At 41.6% G+C, this 20,591-nt stretch overlaps 5 protein-coding genes across 5 annotated transcripts; 3 read left to right on the plus strand and 2 right to left on the minus strand.

Moving 5' to 3' along the window:
• Nucleotides 1-4,280: 4,280 nt before the first annotated feature.
• On the minus strand, nt 4,281-7,506 carry EAE97_005894 (uncharacterized protein). The gene is made up of 4 exons (XM_038876407.1): nt 6,924-7,506; nt 6,485-6,675; nt 6,099-6,224; nt 4,281-5,979 (listed from the first exon to the last, which is right to left on the minus strand). The coding sequence occupies exons 1-4, from the start codon at nt 6,949-6,951 to the stop codon at nt 4,891-4,893; spliced, it is 1,434 nt and encodes a 477-aa protein (XP_038732883.1). The 5' UTR covers nt 6,952-7,506; the 3' UTR covers nt 4,281-4,890.
• A 1,403-nt stretch (nt 7,507-8,909) lies between these two features.
• On the minus strand, nt 8,910-10,521 carry EAE97_005895 (uncharacterized protein). The gene is made up of 4 exons (XM_038876408.1): nt 10,433-10,521; nt 10,096-10,286; nt 9,939-10,033; nt 8,910-9,864 (listed from the first exon to the last, which is right to left on the minus strand). The coding sequence occupies exons 2-4, from the start codon at nt 10,193-10,195 to the stop codon at nt 9,469-9,471; spliced, it is 591 nt and encodes a 196-aa protein (XP_038732884.1). The 5' UTR covers nt 10,196-10,286; nt 10,433-10,521; the 3' UTR covers nt 8,910-9,468.
• Nucleotides 10,522-13,116: 2,595 nt separating this feature from the next.
• On the plus strand, nt 13,117-14,747 carry EAE97_005896 (uncharacterized protein; the record flags this gene model as incomplete). Its single annotated transcript, XM_038876409.1, has 3 exons — nt 13,117-13,626; nt 13,751-13,929; nt 14,060-14,747. The coding sequence occupies 3 exons, from the start codon at nt 13,117-13,119 to the stop codon at nt 14,121-14,123; spliced, it is 753 nt and encodes a 250-aa protein (XP_038732885.1). The 3' UTR covers nt 14,124-14,747.
• Nucleotides 14,748-15,121: 374 nt separating this feature from the next.
• On the plus strand, nt 15,122-16,545 carry EAE97_005897 (uncharacterized protein; the record flags this gene model as incomplete). The annotated part of the gene is made up of 4 exons (XM_038876410.1): nt 15,122-15,229; nt 15,854-16,001; nt 16,065-16,360; nt 16,462-16,545. 4 exons carry the CDS (start codon nt 15,122-15,124, stop codon nt 16,543-16,545), a joined length of 636 nt encoding a protein of 211 aa, XP_038732886.1.
• Nucleotides 16,546-19,178: 2,633 nt separating this feature from the next.
• EAE97_005898 (uncharacterized protein) lies at nt 19,179-20,353 on the plus strand (the record flags this gene model as incomplete). Its single annotated transcript, XM_038876411.1, has 3 exons — nt 19,179-19,488; nt 19,540-19,603; nt 19,657-20,353. The coding sequence occupies 3 exons, from the start codon at nt 19,179-19,181 to the stop codon at nt 20,351-20,353; spliced, it is 1,071 nt and encodes a 356-aa protein (XP_038732887.1).
• Nucleotides 20,354-20,591: the final 238 nt, after the last annotated feature.

Consider the following 20,591-nt stretch of genomic DNA (forward strand, 5'->3'; position numbering starts at 1 on the left):
CATTTCTTTAGTATTGTGTTTGTTGTGGCTGCTGTGATGATTGTTCACGAATTACAATTCCTGTTCCTTTCACTGGCGTTGTTACGACACATTCAATTATTGATCAGTATGAGAAATATTCTCTCGGAGCTAGAAAAAGGGAGAAAGTATTGGGTTGGGAGAGATGATATCGGAGATACAGCATCAAGTGTGACATGGTGTTTCTTGCTCTTTTTATGGCGAGGAAGGTAGGGGGAGGAGAGAAAGGGGGGGTGTTTTGTTTGTAGTGAATTGGGGAACTTGGGAGGAGTGGGTGGGGTGGAATTAGCAGGATTGATGGACTGGGAGGTTTGTTATATACTTTCTACTGTGGGATTTTTGTATGAGCTGGACGGGTGAAATGGAGTGATTGATGATATCCTGATCATTTCGGCTTCGGAATTGAAGAATTTGTGTATTATACCCTCTTGTCGTAGTATATCTTTCTGCTGTATGGTGATTGGTGGATATTGAATGAAAATTTCATGGAGAGGAGTATAAAAGACTCACTGCGTTCCTGTCTTTTTTAGTTTTCTTTTTTCTCGGAATGGGTATGTCGTATAGATTTAGCGAGACTGTATGGGGCTGGGATTGAGAGTATCGATTGATTGTAGCTTGAAAGGGGTATTGTAAAGGGATTAGCGGATAAGTCGTGTAGAGAGGAATCTTCATAGGATTTTGGGAGGCAACGGGGTGGATGGAAGTTAATATTATCGGCTAAGAGAATTGGTTGTCGGTTTCTCGATGACCCATCGCTCCGCTCCTATCATTTCGGTATTGATTATCATTTTCGTCATTGTTACTGCCGTTCTTATGACCTCTAGATTCCATACAACCTTCAAGAAATGAGAACACTGTTGTTTTGATCCTCTCAACCTAGACTTCACATTATATCTCCATCTCATCAACGAAGCAAAACTTTCATTGGCCCGTGGCCAGAAGTGCCACATCGTTCTCTTTCTTAAGTGCCACTTGGAGATTGTTTGTACATGTTTTCAAGAGAAGAGAGATATTTATATGACGGGTAGTCCTGTGGGAAAGATACGAAGAATACGTAGACGAAAAATGCGTGGTATTCGAAGGGTATGAAGAGACAGAGAGAGTAAACATCAAAATGGGATGATAGTAAGATTTACCATTCCGTACTCCATGGTCATTAATTAGAGCTTTCTATCGTCGAGGTATATAAACTTTTTTCTTTAGGTAGATGAATCTTTAGATACGCAATTGTTATTGACAAGCTTCTGTCAGGTGGTGGGTAGATTTGGTCATATCTACTTACCTACTTACGGTATTTGAACTGTTACGGTTGAAAGCTTCAACGGATATGATTTATAGGACTACTTTCGGGCTTACTGCATTGATATCTCTCATAGTTATTGCTGCTATGAGGGTCTTCTTCACGAATGGAATATATATACCTTTGATTGTTGCCATTGTACTTCTTGCCGCTGTCACAGGGTTTGTTATTATTTTTTCATTCATTTTTAAGAGTATTCACCTCATGAATAGCTTCTCCATCCCTTCAATTTGTACTTGCTCCTGCCCCGTTGCATTATGTATATTGAACAGATAATCCCGTTCTGAGAACCCCATCATCCTTGGATCCCTTGGCGCCTGGGACCCTCGCTCCGATTTTTTATGCTTTGTTTCTTTGGAGGTGAGGTAAAACAGTCAATACATACTGTGGATGATAATTTACTCACAGCCAGAAGTTGAAAGGGAATGTGACTCAGTAGCTCGTGGCGCTTTACAGTGATAATCGCGCAAGAAAAGGGGAGAGGAGAGGGTGGGGGTTGGTAGTATAATTTTTTGGGTCTGAGTATAAAAGAACGAATTGAAAGGAGATGGATATCAGTATACTAATCTTGGACTGAGAGTTCTGTGATGAAGAAGGAGATGGTTGTGTACTCTAGAGTCAGTGAGTGCACAAAAATATTTAAACGTTTTCTATGATCGTCTGGTCACGGTTCCAGCCCTATTCTCGTTGTCGGAAGGTCATTATCACCGTGCTAAGCTACATACGCAGCACCAATGAAGACCGTTAATAACAACTTTTGCCATTCTCTAGCCCCAAAACATATCTTTGAGCTCCGAGCTTGTGCCATTATTTTCTCTCACATTGGGATGTCATAAAAGCCTTATGCCTACTTCTCGCTGCAGTACCACACCTATTTTGTGAGAATTCGAGATTCCTGAATGCTTATTTATACTACAAATGAATTTTTACCAGGCTCTATACTCCCTCCAAGAATGGTGTTGAACATGGCATTGCCGATCTTGTGCATATCTAGAAGAACATAGGGCAACTGTTTCTTGTACCCTAGCTTATGCTAGATATTCTACGTGTATAAATACTGACACTTTATGATTTCAAGCGGTTCATTTTTAAAGTATGCCTTCTTGTAGAGAAGACCAAGGGTGATACAATCTTAACGAAGGAATGAGAGAATTTTGTTTAATATGACTGAGCTTCAATGGTTTGATCTTTGGCATGTCTCATGGAGTTCACAAATATGTTATGTTTGTCGTCACTTCTGTCATAATACCAAACGCTGTCACTGGAGCTCCTATATACGTTGTCAGCCCACCCATAATTACTCGTATATCACTGCCATTATACCTTTAAAGTTACATAAACTCATCTTCTCACGCCAGGTCCAAAAGCCTCAGTCCTTCCAGCTGGACTTGATTTCAGACATCAATAGCTTTTACTCCCCCATTCCCATACTCAACTGAGCCTGGTGGCTTCCTGAGCTACATACATCAATCTTTTACTTTTCCAATCGCCTCCTCGCTTACACGTTCAAGAGATATAAACCATTTGGCCTCACTACTCCTCCCAGAAAATAAGAAAGATAAAAAAAATACCCTCTGCTTCCAATCCAGATTTCAACTTCTCTGTCCGGAAAAATTGCTCGCTAGAGAATCTCATGATCCCTTGCGCTCATCCAAATCTTATTCTCAAATACAATCATTGGCTGGTGAAAGGAGTTTATAGTTATCTTATTCCTCAGAAGCTCGATTTTCACAAAGAAGATGCGCAAATTATAGATGTTGAAACTGGAACCTAATAAATGCAATCGTAAAGCATTCACTTCTTCCTTGAACCAATCTCTGAGCCAAGATAAGCCTCCTTAAGCTCAGGAAGGATCTCCCATTCTCGACAAAACTTGACGGATTTATATTCCAACCGCCCAAGGACGCCCTGAAGAATGGCTCCTAGGGAAAGTAGACTTGGACTCACGATATTTTTAAGTTATCCTCGCAGGATATCCTAGAAATCTACGATGTGGTGATCTTACATTTTCGATTCGCTTTACGCTATATCCACGACGAGGAAGCGGAGGAAACTCCAGTACAAACCCCATTTCACAGTTGAGTAACAATATCGCTCGACGATAAATACAAGACGTGTACTAAATCTGTATAAAGTCTAGAGGATTTCCGCATTGGTCGCATGCTAACATGCAGAAGACGGAGAGTCATTCAGAGTGAGGCGTCGCAGTCTTCAGTTACTATTACTGGATGATGAGAGAAACAGATCAAACTGAAGCTCACCAACCATAGTAAGATCTTACATACAAGTATACATCCTACTCCTCACCCAACCCGATAATAGCATACACACAAAACACAGCAAGCTAAAAAGTCACCCATGCAAAGCCCCCCCTCAAACACAAGCCGAATCACGAATTCGACCGCACGCATCCATACCACATACCACATACCACATATCACTGAAACCCAAACCCAAACAATCTTATATAACCAACAATCTTATATAACCCCACAGCCATCTTTCAGAAAACACAGGTCCTCCTCAAACTCCACAGTAGACACAGAGGCCGAGCTTGGAACCTCATAATTTTGTTGAAGTTGCTCGACCCATCCATCCATCCAAACAACAAACTGCTTAGAGAATTTCTCACAAGCGATGCAATATGAATACCTACACTATGCACTATCCACATTGTTCACCTTCCACCTTCTCCTTCTCCTTCCCCCAAACCCACCTACCACCTTCTCCTTCTCTCAAACCCAAATCCAAACCCAACATTCAACATCCATACTCCCCCAACATCGCAGACCCAAATTCTATTCCTCACCTCCAGTCTATCCTCCAGTCTATCCTCCAGTAACCAACCAATCTTACGACCACCATAAAAAAAACCAAAACCAAAACCATCACACACGCACACAACACACACACACACACACACACACATCCATCTATAACCAAATCAAATCAAATCAAATCAGATCAAATCAAATAAAAATTTGCAGCAAAGAAGTATTATTAACAAATTGTATGGAGTAAGTACGGAATTACTAATCCCTCGCTTCCTCCCTTTCTCCCTTCCTCAACTTCTTGTTCATTCAATCACTCATCTACTTCAAATCCAATCCCATCCAATCCAATCGCATCAAAGAAAAATCCAGCAACATGCAACTAGGATTTCAATCAAGTTACTCTCGCTTCACCCTTAAAAGGTTCGCAACGCCATGCAATGCTTAACAACATAACCTCTCTCTTCCTCCATCGACCCTATAATCTCTCCTCTCCCTTCAGAATTTTCGGTATTAAAATATCTATATGCATCCCAACCATACATGAACTCATTCCTTTTTTTGTTTGACCTCAAGTCAAGTCCGAGAGACCCATTCGTTACTCATCATCACCCATCCATCCATCCATTATCTACCTGTACCGACCATACCCACGAGTGAATCAAATCTCTACGTTTCCCTAGCTATACCCACGAAATACATACGATCTAACCCGATTTCTATCATTCCAATGGCTTCTCCAACCCCACAAGCCCACATACTTCAAGAATGTACTCTATACACCTCAACATCTCAACTCCTCTAATCAGCTCTCTTTCCATTTGGTACTCCAATTGGACTCTTCGCTCCACTTCCACTTGGGGTTCTCTTTCCATTAACCTCCAATCCTCTCTTCTCTAACCTCTTCTCCATTTCTTGATTTCTATAAATCTCCTCCAACTTCTGTTCCGGAATTGTCAAACAGTTGATTCCCAAGTAATCACAAATACTCGTAACAACCAACCAAGCCCATCTGAAGTAAACCACTAGAGCAAAAACAAAGTATGCTCTTAAATACCACAATTCTACTCCTACGCTGACAGCTGGTAAACCAAATCGAGGTAGATTACCAAGAATAGCACCACCAACAAGTGGTGTAAGCATAACTGTCCAGTAAGGAAATGATTGTCTTGTGAGATGTGCTAGAATGATCTTTGTCGTCATCCTTCCAAAGACAAAACTCATGGTAAGACAGAAAAGCACCAAACGATTTTCTTCCATGAGTGTTGAATATGGAGAGAAAAGCCAAGCTCCGATACTGAAAGTGAAAACCGCCATAGGAGTCCATTCGAGGAAAACTGGTAAAACCGGCAAGTTGTCTCTTCTTCTGGCTTTAATTACGTTAATAACGCAGAAAGGAACATGAATACCAAATAATGAGACAACGAGGATTGGAACCCATAAATCTCTAACGGAGTATGAACCGAAAAATTCATGATATCCGAGGAAATAATGGTGACCGACTAAATCCGTAATTCGATGTGTCCAAATCTCTGGTCCATAATAACCACTCATGATCATAATCGTGCAAGCCAAGATCAATCCCTCAGTTGGTCCATTGAAAATTCCCAAGTACAATGTATGTGTATGGTACGTTTCCCAGGTTGAAAAGAACATGGGTAAACAAGGAATCAATGCGGTAAAGATTCCAGCTCTGGATGTACCTAGACCCATAGCAGCCGTTTCGCATAGAGATGCAAGTGTACAATTCAGAGAATCGATTCCGTGGTCGAATAGTTCACCGAGTCCGCTAGATGTTCCTGTTCTTCGAGCTTGTTTTCCATCTACATTATCCATTGTTGAATACATCCATAATCCGAATGCAAAACTGTAATACAACCATGATGGTCCCTATAAACTTAATTAGTTTCTGTGATTTGCTCTGCAGCTTTACAAATGAATGGATAGGTAGAGTTCAAAATATGCAGAAAGAAATCACACAATAGTAGACGTAGAAATAGAAAACTTACAGGTCCCACCAAATCCGGCATGAAAATCTCCAAACAGATAACATTACTCAAAATGAAAAAGAATCCCAATAATGTAACCATATTTGGTGCCAACCATAATGGTAATAATTCGACGAAGCCATTCCACTATATTTGAAAACTGTTAGTCTATTTCTTCTTTCTTGTTTATGGGGGCAAGCCCCCAAACCCCCATTGCTCGCTGCGCTCGAGATAATCCGGAATAATTATTTGCTGAATGATGCATGAGAATAGAGGAAAGCTTCAATAGCAATTCTCTCATTCTTCCTGATAGCTTTTCACTGCCTTCCGGGACCACCTAGCAACTTCTAAACTCCCATCCTCACAGCGCTCCGACCGTATAAAATTCTTCCGCACTTCAGAAACACCATACAATGGATCTGTTCAAGGAGCGTGCGAGAATCCTTCTCCAAGTCCCAAGAATGATAATAAAAGGAAAGGCCACCTACGTAATGCTTCAAGATATAATTCGAAATCAAACTCTTATCCACACTCGAATATTTATACGATTTCAAATGCACGAGTGCTTCTTCCGACACGCATTCATGCGCTGCTTCTTCTATTTTGGTGCATTTGTGTTAGCTTGTGTTCTTGCGTTTCCAATATTGACGATTTTGGGTGTGGGAGCTCAATCTGTGGAGAAATTCCATTCAATGCCATGCCATGCCATAATGTATTCTCTACTCCTCTTCTCTGCTCTCCCATTACCTCTCCCTCATTCTCAAGCCTCACAACCCAAATCCCAAATCCAACAGGAAAAGAAACTCAAAAGCAGAAGAATCAGACCAAAAAAAAAAAACCACTCACTCTTATTTGGCGCCATACCCAGCCCCATTCCCCTCTCCTTGGGCGTCTTGGGCGTCGTAACCGGCAAAGGCAATTCCCCGTCTTCCTCTCGATAACCAATTGCCGACGCCGTGTTCACCGCCAGCAACTTATCAATCTTTTCGCGAATTTTCAATCGAGGTGGGTGGAATGCGCTTCCGACCCTCGCGACCTTGGGGTGAGGTTGAGTATTTATGGACGTGGGGTTTTAGCGGGTTAGAGTGGTGAAATGAGACCCGACGAGACGAGACGAGATGAGATGGGGATTGGATATCAGGCTGAATGAATGAGCTGCGGAGGAGGCCGATGCTATGCGTAAATGGTGTAATGTGAATGTGTAATGTGTGATGTTGTCAATTGCACATCATCAATCTTCTCTCGTTTGTCGTGTGAATGATGTCTCGAGTGAAGTAAAGTAAGTACTCCGCGAAGTGAAAACGAGATCAAATCCAAAAATAAAGAGGGATGGATCAAGAAAAGTAGGAAAAGTCGAAAACTTCCAGAAACAAAATTAAATCAAATCAAATCAAATCAATCAAATCTTCACAAGCCAAAAAGTTGGGAAGCTAGCTAGCTATTATGATTATTACTAGGGGGGGGGGAACGGTGGAAGAATAAAATAAAAGAGGCTAACCAAACAGATCTACCACATCAAAATTTTAAAGTTGTCGGGTCAGGGGCTCGAGGCTAATTGTGATAGTAGACGGTAGCAGTACCAAGTAATAGATGGTTACTCTCCAATTGGAAGCTCTTCTAGAAGATTTCTCTACTCCATAATATAAGATCAATTGACCAGGGCTACAAATGACTTCCACGTCAGCTCTTTTCCTTCTTCTTTTTCCTTCTTCTCCCCTTCTATCTGACCCTTTCTGACCCTTTCTGACCCTTCGCAAATCAATCGCTTAAGACGAACGTAAGATATCTTGATTCTATCAAGCGGTAAAGATACAGACAGACAGTACAGGAATTCTACTCCATTCATCTCCATATTAGTTAGATACAACACCTACATACATACATAGTACACAGAACGAAGAGCATTCATCTCTCAAGTGATTTTTGCTTAGTCGATAATCGATTCATATATACACACATACACATACACATACGTATAACACTTACGAAGCCATTCTTCACACTCCCGAGTCCAAGTGAGAATCATATAAATATATATAACACCTATCTACCTACTCAGCTACCTATTATATATACATCTACCAACCATCCCATCCCATATCATCCCATAAAATCCAACTCCCAACTACCAGAATATAACTAAAATCCCTTTCTCCTTAACTACTACCGGTATCTACGCATCACTCTATCATACAATTATTTCTTTCTCTCTCTCTCTCTCTCTCTCTCTCTCTCTCTCTCTCTCTCTCTCTCTCTTCCCTTCTTTCACATGTCAATCAATCAATGCATTCATCTACCTAGCACCTAGCACCTACCGCTATCCATCCATCTATCCACCCACTCACCACCCACCCACTCACCAAACCACACCACCAATCCATACCCACCCGAGCCACCCACTCACCCACCCATTCACCTACTCGGCATTCCTCCATTCCAACCAAAAAATAGGGGCACGGGTCAAAAGTACCTACCGACCCGATCGACCGCCGTTTCCCATCTTCTTTTTTATCGTCTAATCTAGTCTACGATAAGTCTTCCTAGTAGGTCGACCTGCGAGCCCAAGTCTAGCCAATCACATCTTTCAATTCCCAGATTCAACCATTCAGAGAACTACTACCATTAATGAAATACCGGTACACTATCGCGAATAGCAAATAAGAGATAACAAATCTCATGCATATCTTTCTTTTTTCTCTCTCATTTCATCTACACAGTACAAAGTACACAACATTCATTCAAGGATAACATAACAAAACATACTCATTCCATCTACATTACACTACACTACCTACACTGCACAGTTTCAAATTAAGTCGAAATATATTGCATCAAGATTACCGATACATCTCAACAATGTCACATCGAGTCATGGAACAGTAGGCATGATTAAAAAGTTTTGCTTCTATTTCGTAGCCAGAAGTATAGCTCTTGTTTATCTAAATCTAAAAGATCTAGACTGTTCCGACAACGCTTTTCAACAATCCCCTTCATTACCATATTATTCCATCCCGAACTTAGCTATATACTTAAACAAGTAATCTAGCTAAAGCTCTCTCCATTAAGCTCATCCATGTTTGTATCCAGGATGTCAGACATTGTAATATGTATGTGCAAGAAGCAGAAACCAACTCGACGCTCAAAATCCTCAAAACAGGACAAAGGAGGAAGCCGAAAACAAAACGCACACTTAATGATCGCTAAAGTTTCAAAAACACCGGGGTACCGAATTCGAGAGTGTTTCGTTGTGCAACAGTGATCATCGATATCAATATCAAATATCATACGATATGAGATGATATGATATGAAGCCATATCTCACAAACGCAACAAATTGACCGAGTAACCCACTTCGCCAACACCATCTCCCTCCATCAAAGAAGCGGTCAATTTACATTACCAAAGCAAACCCCGCAAAGAGACCTGTGAAAACAACCGCCAAACCATATGATTTTCCAAAGTCCACAGTCATCTGAGCACCACTCTTAGGAGTAGATGTTGAAGATGATCCACCCAATCCTGTGTATGCAACGCCACTTGTGCTGGAAGCTCCCGATGTACCAGTTGCGCTTTGAGTGGTACTAGAGGTAGTATTGATACGGGTTGGGTTTTGGGCTCCGCATGGATTGTCATCTCGACATGCTGCTTGACAGGTGTTATCTCCGTTGCATGCATTGACGCAATTGGTGGCGTATTGAGTACAGATGAAGTATGGGAGGGTCAAGGAGTATTCGGATGCGTTTGGCGAGAGACCATTGCCGCAAATGCATGCATAGTCGAGAGTATCCTGATTGTGAGTTAGTCGGATTGACTTTTGAGGTTGGGGAAGGGCAGGATAGTGGTGGGAATGTATATACTTACGGGATCACAAGTGTTGGTAGTAGTGGTGGAGCTACCGGCACCGTTTTGCAAGCAAAGCGATGGACATGTTTGTGTTTGTGATTGACACCAGCTCTCTAAGAGTGGAGAATTAGTATTTTTCTAGGTCACAGAGCTGGTAACGTAGAGGAAAACTTACTACGAGTCGCCAATGGTACACTTTCTGGATCAATGGTATATTGAGCCGTGGCAAAGCTAACAAGAGCTGTAGTAACGAAAGTTGTTGTAGAGAAACGCATTTTGAATTCTGTGATGGTGAGTCAAGTTGAGGTAGAAAGATGATATCGAAGTAGAAGCTTTTCGCGTTTGACAATTATATTTTCGAATAAACTATCAATGAACATCCAAGGTCAGTTTTCCATCTTTCAAGATCTTTTTCCCAAAAATGACATGTTGCTCAAGTTTAAAAGTGGTGGCGGGAGTGTTTTCGTTTGCTAGATTGGAATGTAACGAGGAATCAATGAATGTTTACTTACCTTGCAGAAAATGGGTTGTCCGGTATGATATGTGTGTGTGTGTGTGTGTGTGTGTGTGTGTGTGTATGTGTGTGTATGTGTGTGTGTGTTATTGAGAGAAGAGGATTGAACGAATGAAGTCTTGATATTCAAATGTTATGAAAGCAAAAAGCGAACGTGATTTCGAGAGGAGGATATAATCAAGATCAAGTTAAAACGGAGTACTATCGATAGATGGAAGATGGAGATAGAAATGGAGACGGAGGAGAAAGAGGGGAGGATCAATGTTTAATAAGATAAGTTCAATTCAATTCAATTCAATTCCATATCCAAATTGGCCGAGTGTTCATCTGCATCTGGTGAGCCCTTTCCCTTCCCCCAACTCATCCAAAAGCGCCTCCATCTGCACCAAGATTGAGCTAGTCTGGGATACCCCGTAATCCGGATTAAGCTTGATTTAGGTTAGTTTCATGAATTTGAACCTATGAGGTGCATGAAATTGGATAAAATGCTAGGAGATTTAAGGAGATTTAAGGAGAATTTAAGGAATGCTATGAAATGCTATGAGATGCTACCTAGCTCATCATAATTATTCTTTTGGCCATCGAGACATGTCTTCGTTAGCGTCCCTTTATCAGCGGTATGGATGATGCAGGTAGCCCGATGGAGTTTAGTTCCGATAGTTACCTCCCCAGCTAGTGAAGAATCGATGGATGCACAACTTTTCTTTCCGAAAGTTTCCAGGTTCCATGTTACTATGTTAAAGGATTGAAATTTGGTGATGGAAGGATTAAGTAGTTGCTAGGTAAAATACTACATCGTACTTCACTTCACACACACATACACACACATACACACACATACACCACTTGGTATTTGATGATGGAGAGAAATAGAGAATAGATATGCTAGGTAATGTTTGTATGTGTGTAGGTATGTAGGTATGTATATATGTATGTATGTATTTCTGTGTGTACTCTTCGTATTGACTAGACTAAAAGAATGAAATTGTGCATGAACGAGATGTTAGGTAGATAGATATTGAAACGACCTATTCGCCTCTCTTGATCACATCTCGTTGGATTCTCATCACTTCTTCCTCTTCCCACCATCCCATTCTTCATGATATATACTGCTGATGGCGAGCGCTTTCTTCATCTATTTATATTCTTCCTTCAAAATCGGTAGATACTGATTTATCTTTCGACTGAGTACCGATATACATACACATCCTACTTCCGCTACTTCTACCTCTACCTCTACCTCGACTTAGATCTAGATGTATCATATGACCATCTGCCCAGCTATCCGTTGATCTTCATCCATGTGTATATAAGTGGGATACCACTAGGTAGATATGGTAGATAATACATCCATTCATTCGTCAATCTCCATTCAATATATATATATATATATATGACACAAAACGGATGATCCGTTGAATTCGTTCTCTCCCCGCCTCCGTGAAAATACTTACTTTCTTCTTCCTCTGCGTAGGTACCTAGTACTCTTCAACCAGTCGTTCTCCTTTACTCACTCCATCTCATGATTCTCATGATTCTCATGATTCTCATCAGACTTCCTCCAGCCACCCTTTCTATCCTTTATCCCGAAATTCCGCTACAGTACGCTACGCGTATCCAGTTGATCATTATGTTGTACGCATCACATCCTTGTCCTGCATCTTTCTTTGCCCGTAACGTCTCTCGAGCGTCTCCAGAATGGATCCCTAGTACCGACTCGTATAGTCGTACTTCGGAGTAACCTTTGATATCAAATCGCTCAGAGCGGCTCCACACTGACACTAATTTCATACCTCAAGTTTCTCCTCACTTGGAACTCTATCTAGGTCCTCCGTGCAGCATCTGTCAGACCAGACGGTCTATCTGGTGTTATGCTACCTCTGTGATGTGATGTATGTTGAAAGGTGGACTGACTGACGGTTTGATCCAACAAAGTAACGGACGCTTCGGTCAGATGTCTCGGGTGGATTTTCTTCTTCCTGTTTTATCGTTATTATCTTTTATTTTTTATTTTTATTTTGATATCATTATTATTGCTATCATAATGCATAAGTTATGTGTTTGTGTCATTCGTGTATATCGTATTCATCGTATTTATGGATAAAAATAAATCGTATCTGAAGAATTATAAATCGAGTATCCTGGCCTGGGCATTACCTCCGAGCCTCCCCTCCTCCATCTACCTTACTCATCTAATACTGATAACATGATAATGATCTTTCCACCATTAGCATCGCCACAATTCAACATATCGAGAATGCGGGTACTTTGTAGACTGTCCTGTCCTGTCCTGCCTTGTCTCACCAAGTCTCTCAAAGGACAAAGCGGCGAGAAACTTTCTTCTCTTACTTCGTTGCCTCTTGTTTTTAAAGTTGCGTTGGGCTTGGGCTTGGGGAAACAAGGATCCAGCCGTGCAAAATAATCATCTCTCGGCTCCTCTCACTAAAGAACAGTGGTCTGGTCGGGTCGGCCCAGGAAACTTCTAGTGTAGCTTAGCTATTTTTTGAACTAATGAACTAATTCTCAAAGTCAACATCATTTTTTGGCCACTGCCACTCGTATTATTATATCTTTTGCTTCTACCATACATACAAATTATTACACTAGATATATCATCACAGTGACACAAGCATAAGTAAAGCGGGAACGCACATAGTGGCCCAGCCATTTCGATATTGATGGATGGAGTCCATTACTCCTCCTCATTCTAGCAATGGCAATGCATTAAATAATCCTAATCCTAATTCTAATTCTAATACCTCACCAACCTCCTCTAAACCCTCGAATCAAATCATCACCGACACGTCTCCTCCAGCCGCACACAACTCAGACCCAGATGCCAACGAATCTCCCATAACCTCTCCAACTATTACCTCACCTAGTTCGACAATCTCCCCTCCTTACTGGCAACAATCGCACACACGCTCGATTTCCCACATCTCAGTAGATTCGATTCATCCAAGCGGGATCACTCTGCAGGATAATACTGCAGATGGAGAGGAAGATGATGCAAATATAAATGGAAGGGGGAAGAATGAAGCTTGCTGGGCGAGAAGTGTAGTAATTGAAGATTATGTCGTTGTGAATGGGAGTGGAATTGGTGGGATAGGAGGGATTGCGGGGAAGGGACTGGGGATAGGAGGGGGCATGGGCGCATTTGTGGTTTGGAATGTGAAGGTTGATACTTTGGAGGTTTGTGTGCTTCCTCTTTCTCTCTCCTTTTCTTATCTCGATATCATTCATGTTCCACTCCGAGCTTATTGCAGAATAACGCAAATGGGTAGTGTGATCAATGCTAATGGAGTTATGGAAATAGGGAACTCCAATCATAATCCGCAAACGCTACAGCGAATTTGCAGATTTACGAACGAAACTTCTTCGCACATTCCCTAATTCGGCGGGTACAATACCAGAGTTGCCGAGGAAAAGTGTTATATCGAAGTTTCGACCGAAGTTTTTGGAAAATAGGAGGAGTGGTTTACAGTATTTTCTTAAGTGAGTGATATCTCTTGTCTTTTTCCTATCTTGGAGGGGAGAATGTGTGAAGAAGAGGGGAGGGTGGGAGTGTATGGGGAAGAGTTTAAGAGATAAGTGAGTTCGACTGGCTAACAACGAGTACATATAGTTGTATATTACTCAATCCCGAATTTACGAGCTCGCCAGTGCTAAAGGAATTCCTATTCTCTTAAGTCGTGCCTTGAATGGGAGTCGACTGACAAGCACGAGATGGAGCAATATTTTGTTATCTTATATTGAGAGAGAGGAGGGGAAGCAGGCGGTTGGCTTGACTAGGATATATATAATCAGCCTTCATGGCTATCGATATGAATTGGAGACCATATATGAGCCGGCCGGGGTGGAGGGGGGGGGGCATTGGAGCTGTACATTTTTTCTTTTAAGTACATATATACACCTTTAGTTTTTTGTTTTTGTTTTTAATTTGAAATGGAGGACGTTGATACCCAGTTTTACTTGGGGAGGATGGGATGGCTCATACACAGGGGAATCTCTGCTATGAAGGGTAGACGAGGATAATATACCTCTCTGTATTTCAGGATTTCTGTGATACAGTAAACAATAAAGGATTTAGTTCGTACTCCTAGAATAATCCATAATGGGAGTCGTCGAGGATGAGCAGGGGATAGAGTCTCGAGTTGGTGATATCAGCGATTAATGCTCCTTTCGGTGTTATCCCCATATATCTAATGTAGAGTTTCTGGAACTTTGTAAACTTTAGACTAGGTAGTGAGAGTTTATATGTGTATGTGTATGGAGGTATGGAGGTACTACCTAGGTAGGTCTTTATTATAGATTCACTGGTCTAGTACTTATCTTATCTTACCTAGGTAGAGAAGGAAGCAAGTGAGGGAAGGAAAGGAAAGAAAGAGGAGTATGAATTACCCCACATTCCATGGCATCCATAATCCATGGCAACGTCACGTCGCAGGTCACGTCATCTCGGCGAGGCTTGGGTGCTTAACTACCTACCTACCTAGGTATCTATTTGCCTACTCTTCATTACCCCTCCTACCTACATTTTGAGTTCAGCGTTCAGATTTCAGAGTTCAGAGTTCGAGTTTATAGTCACAGTGCGCACTGCACACATATCAACTAGTAAACACAGTCGACAGCAGAAGAAAGAGAAAGAGACTCACAAAAGAAAGAAAGAAAAAAAATCAAAAAAATCATGGCTCTCCCACCTAAATTCGCAGGTCAGAGATTCTTGGCTTCGGCGTCGGAGGCTCCGGCTCAGGCATCGCATACGTTGGAGTTGTATTTGGATTATGTTTGTCCGGTAGGTTTATCTTCTTTGAAGTTCGGGGTTATGTTTGGGTTGGGGCTGGGGGTTTGTTTTGTTAGTGGGGGGAGGGGAAGGAGAGGAAGAGGAAGAGGGAAAAGAAAGAGGCGAAAAGGAAAAGCCATGAGCGGTAGTGGATGGGTTTGGGATTGAGGGTGAGATGATGTATCATTTTCAAAGGCATTGAGATTGGGTTGGGCTGTACCGAACGGAGATGGGATGAGTCTTGCTGATACTTCCAACCATCTACCCCGTGTCTTTTTCATCTTCCCAAAACCTCAATTTCTTCTTGGCACCATCCATTCATTCTATATATGTCTGTCGGTATGATAGCTTCTATGAGGCTTTTGTGGGGTTTCAGGCTCGTGGGCAGTCGGTCTACCCAGTGGTAAATCAGTTATGTTGGCTATGGTTGCGAATTAGGGAGATGAACGTGGTTTGAATGGAGGGGTGCTGTAGCTCATCTCTGTGAGATGGAGTTCTACTCATGGATCATTTTTTTGTTGAATATCTGTCTTGCCCTCTCTATATCTTCTATCTTCTATCTCCAATCTTCTCTCGCTTCAAAACTCCTCTCACACCCGAATTTGAACTACAAACTAACACCCTACCTCTCCATAGTTCTCGGCCAAAATGTTCAACACAGTTTACGCTTCTGTAATTCCCCTAATCAAACAAAAATACGCATCAAAAGTCCAAATTATCTTTCGTCAACAAATTCAACCATGGCATCCAAGTAGTACCTTAGTTCACGAAGCCGGTGTCGCTGGTAAGCTTTATATTTTCACCTTCTCTCCAAGTCCCCCTCCCATGACTAATTTGTTCCATTTAGTCCTAACCCTCTCACCCCAAAAGTTCTATCCTTTCTCCGCCTCTCTTTTCAAGCAACAAAATGATTTCTTCGACACAAATGTCGTTAATGAAACACGTAATGCAACATACAAACGTCTCGCGAAGATTGGAGGAGAAGCAGGAATCGACGAGGAGAAAATGTATGACCTGCTTAAGATTGATAATAAGCCAGGTCCAGATGGTAGTATGAACTCCGGAAATGGGGTTACGAATCAACTTAAGGTGTTGGTTAAGATGAATAGATTGGTAGGGATTCATGTTACACCCACGGTTGTTGTGAGTAGTTTTTTCTTTGGTTGCTTTTAGAGAGGCTGTAGTTTTGTGTTTGAAGAACGGGGAGAGAGGATGTGGGATGAAATGTACTGATTTGATTTTAGTTCGATGGGGTTGTAGAGAACTCAATCAGCAGCTCCTTCACTGTTGATCAGTGGGAAGAATGGTTGGACAAGAACGTTGCATGAGGGCATTGTGTGATTTTCCTGGACAGTCAAGTATGTCCCGCAGCTCGGATTGGGAGACTGGGGTCATGAAGTTGCCGGGTAGATGAATTTGTACATGGCTGAGAGTAGCTCATGTTCTTAGAGGCCCATGGAATGTCTTGCTCTTTCTTGCTAGAAAGAATCGAAAACCCTGTGTTATCTTTATTTCTTGTGATTTCATGATATGGATCAAGATCAAATTGCAGGTAGTAGTAGTGATTGTTCCCCGTTGACTATAAAAGTTATAGCTAGTAAGCAAGGAAACGGTAACGATGAGGACGGTTTTCTTACCACCTACCCTATGAATTTATCGTTGAAAATATATACGTTCCTCGTGCCTTTAGGACGGTTTTTATAAAGGCGGCGATGTGTGTATTCACACTTGCATATATGTGCCTTGACTGTATAAAATGAGATGGGATGGGATTGGATGGGATGGGATTGGATGGGATGATATTGGATGAGATGGTATGATATGGTATGGTATTAATATCTTCTCTCATTATGTATATTGTGCTATTGGATAGGTGTGAGATGGTGTAACTGTGTGACTCTGTAGCTATGTAACTGTGCGATTGCATCAGGTTTGTCGTTGGTGAGATGCACGTGTATATAAAGGAGAATTGAAGGAGATGAAGAGGAGAGGGAGAGACGGTCGGGGGTTTTGAGGGTAAGCGGTGGAGACGGAGACACAAAATGTAAGCTTACAATCGTGTGCTGTGGAGGCTACGCATTCGTGTCATGTGAATATGCTGCAGCTCACTGGAGATTATTTTCTTGAGTTTCTTAGATTTCCTGGTGTAAATTTGTGAGGGAGACCTCTTTTAGATCTATCTTCAACATTATATTATGTTATTGATTCCAGAAACTCCAGCGGGGTGTTATCGGTGGTAGCGTATAGTAACTTCTCTCACGCGATATTCTATAAAAAGAGAAATACAATTCTGAATGATTTTTGTTCGTTCGGTTTCGATCATTGATATATGAACTTTTCACGTATCAATCCCCGATTTCTGACACATGGGATCAGAGCAAGAAACACAATGAGAGAAAAAAGAAAATCATCATCCACTCGGATACTCACCACTTGAGATGTAACAGTAGCACGAGGAATCATCGCCTCATTCGAGGTTATTTTCGAGGTCGTTCGTCTCATGCCCTAGATCTTCATGCAGGTTTGAAATTCGGCCCCGGCCTATCCATTCTGCAGCGTGGTATACACGAGGTGAGGAAAATGGACAAGGTCAATTGATGCAAGCTGGGAATATGGAGGAGATGGGATCTCAGGTATATTGGATATGATATTGATAGTATATTTGCATGATGAATTATACTGTATGATTGGGATGGGTGGAATGAATAGAATCGGCTATTCCAAGAAGAAGAAAAAGGGCATGCGAATTGTTATATAGATGAATCCGAGGAGGAATAGTTGTTGGTTTAGTATGCTGAGTTTATGAGTTCATATCCATGTTAAGGTATGATTCTAAAGGCATTCGCGTTTGAAAGATCTCATCATTTGTTGGTGGATGTTGGTAGTTGATTTTAACTCCCATTGTGAAAACGTGGTCAGGTAGTATTTACCAACTCAACCTCAACCAGATTAGGAAATTCGTATTTTGGTATACACAATGATTGGAGAGTTTATTAATCATCATTCTCTCATCGGATTCGCTTACAATACTACATACAAGCTTAATTCAATCCTGATCTTCATTGCCAGACTGCTTTCGAGATTGCTTCAAATCTTATCCACCCCTTCATCAAATTTCGCTTCTTTTCTCCATTATTTCGTTGTCAAGACGAAAGATGTGAAAGGAAAGTTATGCCACAGATCCACAACTTTTCAGGCAAGATCCCTTTCGTGTTTCATATTCGTGATACTCTTTTCTTATCAGTTGTGAATTTCAAGTAGAGCGCGCTTAACGTTATAGAAAAAGAACTCGCAATCGAATCCTCATGTTAGATAAAAATACTTCGTTCCCATTGTATTTTGCGAAATATGGGATCTCGGTTTCATAAGTTTCTAGAATCTCCTTTAACCGCCATGCTTTTCTTCAAGTCGGCGACTAGATTTGGCTTGGATCTTTCTCGGGATCCATGTTGATTTCAATGTCCATCCAAGGGATTATGGGGGCTCAACCTACCAATGTTGTATCTCTTGGGGAAAACGGAAAATAGATCTGACAGGGCTAGGTATATGAGACCCATATAAATCCTTCACGTACATTCCCTAGGTTGGTTTGTACTCAAGGGAAGGTAAGCTTTGTTGACTCCTTCAGCTATTCCTAAACTCAGCTATTCCTTGAGACCTGGTTGTTGATAATTTTTTCTCGTGCTCTTCTATCATTCTCTTGTTCTTACAATCCTTTTACGTTCTTTCATAGCGTAAGAACTATTTGATTTTTAAATCATTCCTGGGAGTAGCTAATTCGGAAGCTGGTTTATCAGATCAAATCATTCGAGATTTTTTCACATTGTATCGTTCTAGATATCCACGTCTTGATCAATTTCGATCTGTGCCACGCTCATATCATCCTTACTTCCCCATCATTAACTTCTTGAATTCTTCCCTCCGATTATATTGGGATATCACTACATTCTTCACAGAGATAATGGCCTCAAGAGTTTTAATAAGAAAACAATTTTTATTATTTTGTTCATTTTATTTACCATTATTAGCATCAGCTGCGACGACGGATACACCAACAACATGTTATGTTATAAATGGACAACATAATGCCAATGCAGGATATAGATGTGATAATTCAACCACAGGTCATAGTTCATGTTGTGCAGCTGGTGCTATATGTTTTTCAAATGGTGTTTGTCAGCAAGCAAATGGAAATGTTCAAGATTATTTAAGAGTTGGATGTACAGATCCTACGTGGAAAGATCCGGCCTGTCTAAATCAATGTACTAGTTGTAAGTTACATAAACTTCGTTGGTGGGCTGGGAATACTAACCAATTTTCAGATGCTAGAAGTTCAACTGCTGGTATAAGATTTTGTAATGGAGCTATAACATCAACAACAGAATAGTATGTTATACCAATAAAACAAATTTAGATTGTTCGATACTGACCCAAAATAGTTGTTGTGATACCGGTGCCGACGGGGTAGGGAGTTTCGCTTGTTGCGACAATGACTCAGATATATTCAACATCTCGCCCGTAGCCAAACTTCTCGCTCAAGTTCCCCTCGACTACACCTCATCATCTTCATCATCCACAACTTCTGCATCTTCTACATCTGCTACATCTTCCGCAACTACCTCATCGTTATCAACAACCACCACATCTAGTTCAAGCACAGCAGCAACCTCCGAGTCAGCCGTCTCCCAGACATCCACCGCCCCTCTACCTACCGCAACCTCATCTTCTTCTAATCATGCTGTCGCAATCGGTGCCGGCATCGCTATTCCCTGTGGTATACTTGCTATCGCGGGTCTTGGGTGGCTCTTATGGAGAAAAAGACGCGCTTCAAAGCAAAAGGCTAATCAACTTCCTAAGGATGAAGCAGGATTTCCCGGCCAAGAGTATCAAAATCCAAACCAGAATCCACAAGGATATCAGCCTACAGAAGGAGCTTATATGCAAAACCAACACGGAGTGGCTGGGCATGGAGAATATAGTCCGAGTGAAATTGGAACGGGATATCCACGGGGAAATCTGGGAGAGGCGGGTGGAATCGGGATGGCGGATAAGAAGGGGTATTATGCACCGCAGCCGAGCGAGATGGAACAGCCGAGAACAGTGCATGAGATGGATGGGGGACATCTTGGGAGGTAATGATATGACGGAGTGAAATTAAGATTTAAAGACAAAGTCAAGGTTTTGAGTTTTGAGGGAATAAGATTAATTCAGGAGCGGCATGTGCAGGGGATAGGATATTCCGAGGACAAACAATCTGATTTGACGTTGAAACCCCGGAGGGAGCTGTGAGGAAAAGAAGCGAATCGAATTCACGGGTCTTGATTATACGATAAGGCACGTGTACTCCGTGACGAAATCTCACTCGAGGAAAAAG

Source organism: Botrytis byssoidea, assembly GCF_014898295.1.
Source record: "Botrytis byssoidea strain MUCL 94 chromosome Unknown BBYS_010, whole genome shotgun sequence".
Lineage (NCBI taxonomy): Eukaryota > Fungi > Ascomycota > Leotiomycetes > Helotiales > Sclerotiniaceae > Botrytis > Botrytis byssoidea.